Raw genomic sequence first — 10,641 nt, 5'->3', positions numbered from 1 at the left:
CACTTCTAATCAATATAACATAACACATACAGTATTCAATTTAATATTTGCGAAAAGCCAATCATAAAACATGCATTTTTCGCACATAGGTTCTATTTTAACTACAAAACTACATTTACCATACTATTAAAATGTTAATACAGCACTTCTAATCAATATAACATAACACATACAGTATTCAATTTAATATTTGCGAAAAGCCAATCATAAAACATGCATTTTTCACACATAGGCTCTATTTTAACTACAAAACTACATATACCATACTATTAAAATGTTAATACAGCACTTCTAATCAATATAACATAACACATACAGTATTCAATTTAATATTTGCGAAAAGCCAATCATAAAATATGCATTTTTCACACATAGGTTCTATTTTAACTACAAAACTACATATACCATACTATTAAAATGTTAATACAGCACTTCTAATCAATATAACATAACACATACAGTATTCAATTTAATATTTGCGAAAAGCCAATCATAAAACATGCACTTTTCACACCGCCTTCCTAACAAGCAGCGTGGAGAGTTGCTTTTTGTTTCCCGCTGCTCGGTGCTGGGGTGTCCGGGCAGGCCCGGCTGCGGGGCGGCCCCGCCGCGCTCGCTCGGTTGTCACGGCGACGGCGACGCCGCGGCCATGTCGGATCCGGGCTCCGAGGACGCCGACGAGGCCGGGGAAGGCATCGGGGTCCGCGGGGCCCGGGAGGAGCGGGAGGGCAGCGGGAAAGGGAAAGGGAAAGGGAAAGGACCAGCCCCGCTCAGGGCCGCCGGGCCGGGCCGGGCCGGGCGGAGTTGCCGAGGGCAGCCCCGGCACGGGGCTCTGGGGAGTGCGGCTGTGCCACTGCAGGTGCCGCTGCAGGCTTCTGACAGGGGCTGGGAACAACGCGTCCACGCTTCGCGGCTGTGTGCCGAGAAGGATGGCGGTGCCGGGGTCTGAAGGCGAGCTGGAGCAGCTCTCCTCAAGCCCCTGTTTCCCTCTGATGAGGTCGGATTCTGCCAGGCCCAGTCCTTTAACCCTTTCCCTCCGCGTTTGCCAGGAGTATGAAGGCGATCGCGATGCCGAAGGGCAGCGGCACGGATTTGGGAAGGCGCGGCTGCCCAATGGTGACACCTACGAAGGGGAATACGAGCATGGTTTGAGGAGTGGGCATGTAAGGCACCGAGCCTGGTTGTGGTTCTGCTTCTGCAGTCGCGCTGTTTGGGCTCTGTATTGAAACAAGGGTGAGAACTGACGGGTATTTCATCTGTACCAAATGTGTTTCAGGGCACCTACAGGTTTAAAAACGGTGCTCTCTACACCGGGAACTACCTTCAAAACAAAAAGCATGGCAAAGGTGTCTTTTTTTATCCAGATGGATCAAAATATGCAGGTAAAGCAATGAACGCAATTGTAGTCGAAAGGACGCATTCCCCCCCTCTCTCCTCCTCCCCCCACAAAAGAAAAAAGAGAGTGAATTGAAGAATGTCTTATTTTAAGAAGATACAAGATATTTTCCAAGATATATTGCTACAAGATATTTTCCTCTTATTCTCTTTTTAGTAACAGTACTGAGAAGCTTGGGGTTTATTTATGGGGATTTATGTTAGGACATTTATTAGGTCTATCATTAAAAAAAAAAAGGCTTCTTAATAGAGCCCTTATTTAGGGATTGGGACACCTGAAGTTTGAAGAAGTAATGAAATTTAGAGTTCCCCTGCTTGCTGGAGAGTACCTGAAACAATCAGAATCTTATCAGTTAAGTTTCAAATGACAATATTTCCCCCCTCATTTCTAAACTAGGAAAGAAAAGACATTCACATTGTGAGGGCAAAAAGAGCAGTCCGATCTTGCCTTGCAGGAACATATGCACTGAGTTTTTTGGAGTTTTTTAAAATTTATTTTAAGTTTGATTAGAAGAATAATTAAGATAGAAACCATCTAGCAGCATCTGAATAGATGTGCCCCAATAGTGACAGGACAACTTCAGCAAATGAGTCAAATTAAAGTAGCTCCTCTTTAAATTTGTGTTGAAATGTCACATTATCTAATGCAACTCTAATACATTACCCAACTCAAAGATAGAACTGGATTGTTATGTGTTCATAATGGTAATAGAGAGTGATAATGGAGACAGATAATTATGGGAAAATTGAAAGGGAGGTCAGGCAGCAGCATAAATACATGTGGAAAGGAACAGACTGATGAAAAAAGAGCAAGGGACTCTAGAGTAAGGAGTGGTGTAAGGAAGAGTGAGGAGTCCCAGCAGTGCCATAGCTTTCTTTTCCTTCTCTAATACTTATATGACAACGTTACAAACTGGCCACTGTATCACACAGTGAAATAAACCAGCTCTCACTCTGCTTTTATCCTTTTGTCCTTGAAGGAGACTGGGTGCATGACCAGAGACAGGGCTATGGAGAATATCTGTATGCAAATGGAGACACCTATACTGGAGAATGGGCTAACAACAAGAGGTTTGTTGCATTCTCACAGGAATGTTTCAGGTCACCCAACGGCATTAAAATGCAAACATTATTTTCAGAGCATGTCTGACTGCAGCAAATGAGGTCCAGGGGTGACCTTGGCAATTTAGTCCAGCTTGAGTAGCTTCAGCTGCTTAATTAATACAGTTTTAATACCTTAATTATAACAACAGCCTAAATTCTTAATATTCACTGGTATAAAACAAAATTATTATTTTCTCCCTAGGCATGGGCAAGGCACATATGTCTATAAAGACACGGGATCTAAGTATGTTGGTTGTTGGGTAAATGGAATCCAGGATGGACCAGCTGAACTTGTCCACCTAAACCACAGATTTAAGGGCAGGTTTCTCAATGGAAAGGTAAGTGTGCTTTCTATTCATCTGAATTGCCTTAATATGACCTATTTCCAAGTAAAATAAGAAGCTAGGCTTCTGATTTTTGTAGTATTTCCTGTACCATAAGTGTAACACATGAAACTGAATTAATCTATAAACACAATGCCAACTTTCTTTGCAATGTTGCTTTCAAACTGTAGTGTCACTGACTATTGTATGGGATTTGTAGTAAAGGATATTTTACATTTCTGTGCTTAGAATGGATTAGCTATTCAGTTCTCCTGATGTTTTTTGTGTTTTTATGCAGCCTTTAGGTCGTGGCAAATTCATCTTTGATATTGGATGTGAGCAGCATGGTGAATACATACAACCAGTGCAGGTAGAAGAAATAGTGCAAGAGCACTCAGCAAATCAAATCTGTTGAGGAGGAATATATAAAATGTCTTACAGACAGTGATGTTAAAGCAGATCTTATGAGTCAAAAAGGGTGTAAACTCATGCATTCTTAAGAACTAAATGAAGTTTCATTTTGCTTTTTTCTAAAATGTTTTCTACTGTGTAAGCTTTGAAAAGTACAAGGTGTGATTTTGCACTGCTTGCAGACATGAATCCTTTCTACTTAAAAAGAATCAGGACCTTCCCAAAACATTTGAAGCTTCAAATCACAGAGGAATATAGATATATTTGTATACACATTTAGCCTCTACTGGATTTTCTTCTGAACACCAGAAGACAATGAGCAATATTTTTTGTGTTTCTGCACTACTTGCTATGCATACAAATGGTAATTTCCAGCAGGGTCATGTTTGGGAAATATGTCCTGTTGTTGTTCTGGTCATGTTAGGAGCTTAATATCCACAGCTTATAATAATTGTTGGAAGAGGTTGAGAGTGAAGTCCGTTTTCCCTTCTCTATGCATGAATGTTTTGAAACATATCTGTTTGATATGGTGCAAAAATAGCTACAGAAGTAAGAAATATATTTTAATATTACTGTTTGATTAAAAAAAAATTGTCACATTTTAGCTTAGAGTTTGCTACGTCTATTGTCTGACACATTAGTTCCTGTTACACACTCTTTGAAAACTCTGTGATGCAGCTATTATTCTGAAGGATAAACTAATAATCATCAAAATCCTACCAATTGTGATAGAGATATGCAATGCTTGGAGACTGTTTTGCTTTTTTTTGGCTATAAGCAAGAGATCCTCAAATTAAGTATCAGATTCATAGGAGGATCCAGAGTAATGTGTGTTTCCTTAGTTCAGCTGGGAATTCTTAGATGAGTTTTTAAAGCAAGGGACAGTGCTGTCACTAAAGTAAGATTAAATGTTACCCTTTTGCTTTAGCTGAAGTAATTACAGAACAAAGCCCATTAAAAAAAAAGAGAAGAAATTAGCTAATAATACAGACAATGATTCAATTACTGACTCTTTCACATTTGTAGAAAAAACATGATTTTTTTAAATTTAAAAAATATTTTCACATTTCAAAACCATAAGCCCTATGCACAACCTTACTCCTTCCTAGATCCTTTCAAATGTCCTCCCTAGGCGAAGATTGAGGCAGAAACAGCTGTTTTTTCATTCTGCTTCTGTGTGAGACAGACAGTGCAGCATCTACCAGACAGAGCATCAGGTATCAATCATCAGTAACAGCCAACAGACTTGATCAGGATTCAAAGTGTAGTTCTTGTCCAAGATTTGCAGCTGCTGAAGTTCCTCCACCTTTGAATACTTTCACTGCCATTTTGATCCCAGATAAGGAGGTTTCAGTAGACTAATCCATCATCTTAGTTACTGTCTGTAGGATGAGATACTGGATTTCATGAATTCTCTTCTAGGAAAAAGAGGAGGAAGAAGAGGATGAACCACCGTTACCTCTTGAACCAATATGGAAGGTATCTGAAATTACCAAATTAACACCCTGGTCTCCCCATGATGAGGAGCTGCTAGTCCCCAGAGAAGCAGCAGGTACAGTAGCTGAAGAGGAGAAAATGTAGGTTTGTTCTGGAAACATCTGGAACCTCCATGATTTGAGTATGGTGACCATTGTTTTACAGGTTTAATATCAAGTGATGTGAGAGGGTTTTTGTGTTTTGTTTTGGTTTTTGTATGATTTTCCATGTATTGAATGTTTGGAACTTCAGAGTCCATTCATAAACTGTACAATATGCATGTATCTGTTTTATTTCACATAGCATGAGATACAACTGTCTTGGGAAGCCTGTGAGTTATTTGACTCTATATCATGGCTTGTTATACAAACTTGATTATAAACAGAGAAGATGTTGTGGGATTTCTCATGTGAACAACAACTGCAGCCTTCCGTAGGAGTTAGGAGCTATTAAATGAAAACAAAGGCTGAATGCAAATTTCTAAAATTGGTTTTCTTTGCTATTTCTAATTTCTTATACTTCAGTCACTGAGGAGGGTGGAGATCACCCAGCAAGCGATGCAGGAGGGGAAGATGAAGGAAGGAGAGAGGAAGAAGTAAATCAAGGTCAGGAGGATCAAGGTGAGAAATGGGGCATGTGTGCTCATTCTTTAATTAGCAATCAGGGTTTGAAATTGTGGATGTCAATCAGCTGAAGCCATGCTGCTGCTGGGAGACCATGGGAATCTCTGCCTTTCATAATGAGGGCAGTCCTCTGGAGAAGTAAACTATGAGAGGTTAAATTCATATACTGCTACAGAACAAATTAAAAGTGACACTTCTGTGCATATGCACTTGACAGCACTTGCAGAGCTGAATTTGTAAGAGATTGAATTTCCAAACTATTTTTTTTAAACAAAAATGAGAGAAAATATGTCAGATCCTGAGAAGTTCAGGGACTTCTGAGCACTTCACTTTTCTCTCAAGAATACAACTGTGTATTCTTAATTCTCACCATTGTAGTTCAAAAGCAGGCAAAACAAATATGAAGAAATAAATTTTTGGTGTTGTTTTGCATTCTGATTTGACTAGTCTCTGGTTGGTCTGTTTCTCCTACAAACCAAGGAGATTTGAAATTCAGGTGCTCAGGTTTTCTTCCAGGCAGTTCAGAAGCCTGTTTTAAATATACAGTTACAAGAAACAACAGGGATGCATCCATGTTTACTCATATTTAGCTTATAGGCCTCCAGCCAATTGTGTTCTTTGTATTTATCCTTAAAATTTACAAGCTTGCCTATCTGATATGAAAATATCAGATAAATTTATCCATTTTTAATCAGCCCATTTTACAATGAATCTAAACCAACCACTGTATTTAGGGATTAGAATATCTCTTAAACCATATGAAAATGCCTGGAAGTATACACTAAACATTTAGGTCAGCTCTTGTAGTTTTCAGTTTATTTGCTTTTAATTTTCAGCTCTGAAGGTGTTCTCCAGCTTCAGGGCAGAACAAGCAACTGGCTGACCTGATGTGTAGGACTGACATCTTACAGGGTCCCTGGGCTTGGGTCAAATCCATCAGAAATCTCAGCAGATTATAGCTCTGCTTTGCATTTGGCAAAAGTGCATTGAGCCTGGTTTGTCTCAAAGACCCTTGGACTCAAATTTGATTCAAGTTCATTTGGACTGAACTTGATTCTAATCAATTTTCCGGCCCACCGCAACAAAGCAGTTCTGGTTTTCCCAGTGGCTTTTCTAGTGTGTTTTCGGGAACAAATGAGCCCAGGTGTCTGTCAGATATGGCACAGAGGCAGATGCCAATGCCTGAAAACACAGCAAAGTGATAGATTCAAAGTTCCCTCCAACTCTTTATTTCCAGAATCAAGGAGTTGGAAGATTTTCAACATTTTTCACCATAGGTCTCCATCCATAATTAATGAGGCAACATATTGTTCCCCTTGTCTCAAGGTTTAGCAAGATTAAGTTATAGGATAAGGGAATGATTTGAAGAAAATATGCATCCTGTGAAGAGCAGATATAAAAAAAATTCTGTTTTCTTTGCAACCTGGTACTCCCTGCCCCTTTACCATCATTCTTTTTCCACACAGAAATTCCCTCTTTTTTATTCTGCATTCTTTATGACATCATCTAACCAGGAGGCATTTTTTGGCTGTTCAGAGTTACATATGGGCTGGCTGGCAGTCGGTGTGGGTGTACTGAGTCTGTCTGCCAGCTGACAAACAATGGAAACAACTTCAATTCAAGTACTGGCAATGCAAGGCAGTGGGTGAGGATGACTGAGGTGGACAGCAAAGTTCTAGAGTTGTGGTTGAGATTACTGGGATTACTTTCCAGTGTTTTGTAATAAAATGCATCTCTATGCCCTGTCTTTCCTTCTACTCCACAGAAATTACTGATTTTGGAGGATGAACCAGAGGAAACAGAGGAGTTGGGTACAACTAAAGGAAAAGACACAAAAAAATCAAATTTCAAAGTAGATTATTTAGTGTGATAAGCCTGCAATATTTTTATTTGTAAAAGGATGTGTTAAGATGCTTTGAATAAACATTTCTGTCAGTGTTCTGTCTGGAATGTGTACCTTTGGACCTTTTATAATCCCAGATTCTCACAGCAACTTCCTTTATTCCATGTAGCCAGTAATGAGGTGTCAAATCCAGTGGAATTATTCTGGATTCATGAAGCCATGAAGCTGTGTCCTCACAACTTAATCTTCTACTCCTGGTGGTTGCTGTCTTTCTTGAACCCTGCCTCTGGGCACAGAGATTTGGGGGTCTTGCTGGTGAAGACAAAGGCAGCAGTGGATTTCCCAGCTCTCTCCATTTTCCCTGTCACTAGGGCACAATTCCAGGCCTACAACAAGATTTTCCTTGTTGATTTTGCTGTTTTCCTTGCATCTGTAGAAGTTCTTCTTGTTGCCCTAAATCTTCCCTTGCCAGTTGGAACTCCAATTGAATTTTTTTATCCTAACACACTGGTGCAATGTTTTTAATTTCTTCCTTTTTTTGGCTGGTTTTCCTTCTGCTTTCTGTATACTACTTGTTTGGTTTGGTTTGGTTTGGTTTTGATGTGTTACAGCTCAGTCCCAAGATACTTCTTTACCACATCCCTTCCTTAAGCTGTTTCAAGGACACTCAACTGATCAGGGTGAGGGAGTGGCTCTGTAACAAATTCCTGGCACTGTGCCACGTCATTATAATGATCATCAGTGATCCACAAGCTCTTAGCAAAAATGTTGTCCATATACAGAATAGTTTCATGCATTCAAGCAGCTTCTTCACATGGAGGAAAACTCTCCTCCAAATTTTACCTTTGTCTTTATTAATGAGCCCTTCATTCATTGGAAAGCTGTGGTTATGTGAGCTGTCCCACTGTGTTTCAGTTTTCCCGAGGATGTCACTGTTCTGCATCTGAAACAGTTCCTAGTTCCTTCTTTTCCCTGTTTATACATATACTCTAAGACAGGCTCCCTTTTGAGTTGTTTTATCTTCATGATGAGTATCTTGCTACCATCATCCTGCTCCATTTATGTAGCAACCCTCAACTTAATTCCTTACTGTAAGCAGTTCTTACCATCCTCCAAGATACCAAGTTTCTCCTCATCAGATTTTCAACCCTGCTGGAAAACACACTCTTACTTTGTTGCTCAAAGAGGGAGCCATGGTGATTAAAACCGAAGCAGGAGCACCGTGCTTCTGTAGCTACTGAGGTACAAGAGGTGGCAAAGGCAGCAATTCACCTGCCCTGCTCAGCTTCCTGTCCCCTGCAAACGTGCTGAGGGAGAGCTGGATCCACTGTGTCATAGGGGAAGCCATTCAAGAGCCCTGGGGCCGCTCTCAGGAGGAAGCGGCTCCTGGGATGTCTTTGTGCTAGAGTATGACAGAGATGGAAGAGGACAAAGTGAACCCCAACTCGCAGCCACCCAGCCCCTTGCCCAGCTGGCCGAACACCAGGCCCTCAGCAGGCACTTGGTGAGGGCAGTGTGTGGCTCAGTCCTGCCCCTGTCAGGGCCTGAGGAGGGGGCCTCAGCGTGGAGGAAGAGCGGGAATCTGACGTGGATCATGAGCTTTCCCAACGGGGAGATGTTAGGAGCTGCCAAGAGATCTCTGACTGGGAAGAATCTCTTGAGTGAGAGTTCTCCCAAGGAGATATCAGTAGCTGTGGAGAACTCTCCAGCTGGGATGAGGAGAGCAGGAGCTGTCCCAGGGAAAAGCCCTTAGCTACCAAGAATTTTCCATGGGGAAGAATGCACGGAGCAAGGGCTGTCCCAAGGAGCAGTTGGAAGACTCCCAGAACCATCTGACTGGGAGGACTCTCCTGGCCAAGAGCTTTCCAAAAAGGAAGACTCTGCTGGCCAAGAGTTGTCCCAAGGCAATGGTAGAAGACCCTTGCTGCAGTCCAGTCGGGACAACAATGGTGACAAAGAGCTTGCTCAGGACAATTGGGAACACGTGAGCTTCCACAGCAGTGGGGTCAAGCCCTTGCTGCGGGAGAAGGGCATGGCACAAACTGAGAACTTGGAGCTGAGTGAAGAAGAAGACATGGAGCAAAGACTGGAAGTTTTTGCAGAAGATGGGCTCCCAGTCCCTGTCCCTTGGGAGGCCTGGGTTGAGCACAGGACTTCTCCTGCCTTCGAGAAGCAGGTGCCAGAGGCAGGGAGACAGAGCCAAAACAATGAAAGTTTGGTTTAAGAAATAGTAGTAGTAAGAAAAGAAAACCCACAAAAAAAAAAAAAATCAAACCCCAAAAATCACCAAAAATCCCCCCCAATAAACAAAACAAAACAACACCACACAAAAACCCTCCACCCCAAACCCCCCCTCCCAAAAAAAAAGAATAGGAATACAAATAAGAGCAAGATTAAGAGGAATAAGATGATTAAGAAATATTAATAGTAAACTATAATAATTATAAGAAAAAGAATAACAAAAAATGTTGAATAAGAAGAATAAGAAGATAAAGAAGAAGAAATCATTGTAGTAGTAAAGAAGATTATGATAAAGAGGAAGAAATAGTAAAAATAAGAATAACAAAAAGTATAAGGATAATAAGTTGAATAACACTATAAGAATAATAAGATAAGAAATAGTAGTAGTACTAATTAATAAGAAGAGTTAGAATAAGAAAAACAGTGAGAACAAGAATGACTACGATGAAGAAAAAGAAATACTAGTAATAGTAAATAAGAATAAGAATAATAAGATGAAGATGAAATTGTAGTAGTAATAAATAATAATATCAAAATCCACACCTTCTAGTATCACAGAATGAAGGGGAGGGCCTTCAAGATCATCTAGTTCCAGCTGGTTGTCCTCTCTCTGTCTCTCACTGTCTCTTTCTCTGACCTGCTGAGGTCCATCTAGTAAAGAAGCCGTGGCAGTCTGCCTGCCCTTCAGGGCAGCATCTGCATTTTATATCAGAAATCACGTGTGTTATATTTACAGTAATGTGCCAATACCTATCACCTATGTTAGACAGTCTGTCTCTACCTTAAACCAATAGAAAAGTGTCACCATCACAGCAAGACACGGACAACAAGAAGAAGGAGAAGAAGGCAAGGACACACCCAAATTCCTCCATCTTGTACCCCTGAATCACATTCTAAAAACCCCAAAATTCTACTTTTTCACCCTGTGTCAATTCACCTATCACACTGCTCAAACCCTTGTGGCTTGCAATTCCTCATACAGAGTTGGCAACCTCTCCCACGGGCTAAAATCGAAGCCACAGGTGTTTTTGACTTTGTGCCAAAGTCTCCGAGCCCCCTGCCAGGGTCTGGAGACAGCCAGGGCAGCCAGAGGGATGTCCTGGACTCCGACAGTTCTTCAGCCTTGGTGTTGCACAGTTGCCACTGCTTGGAGGAGAGTTTCTGCCATTGCCCAGCACCCACACAAATCACCAACAGCTCTGCTTGTTCTGCTCCCATCTCCCAG

At 41.2% G+C, this 10,641-nt stretch overlaps 1 protein-coding gene across 1 annotated transcript; it reads left to right on the top strand.

Annotated features, from left to right (window-relative positions):
• Positions 1–649: 649 nt before the first annotated feature.
• On the top strand, positions 650–7,273 carry RSPH1 (radial spoke head component 1). Its single transcript, XM_068178913.1, has 9 exons — positions 650–700; positions 1,050–1,163; positions 1,277–1,382; positions 2,376–2,466; positions 2,702–2,837; positions 3,121–3,192; positions 4,656–4,789; positions 5,220–5,329; positions 7,098–7,273. The coding sequence occupies exons 1-9, from the start codon at positions 650–652 to the stop codon at positions 7,118–7,120; spliced, it is 837 nt and encodes a 278-aa protein (XP_068035014.1). The 3' UTR covers positions 7,121–7,273.
• The last annotated feature ends 3,368 nt before the right edge of the window (positions 7,274–10,641 follow it).

Source organism: Anomalospiza imberbis, chromosome 2 (assembly GCF_031753505.1).
Source record: "Anomalospiza imberbis isolate Cuckoo-Finch-1a 21T00152 chromosome 2, ASM3175350v1, whole genome shotgun sequence".
NCBI lineage: Eukaryota > Metazoa > Chordata > Aves > Passeriformes > Viduidae > Anomalospiza > Anomalospiza imberbis.
This window is presented reverse-complemented; position numbering and strand designations above follow the sequence as displayed.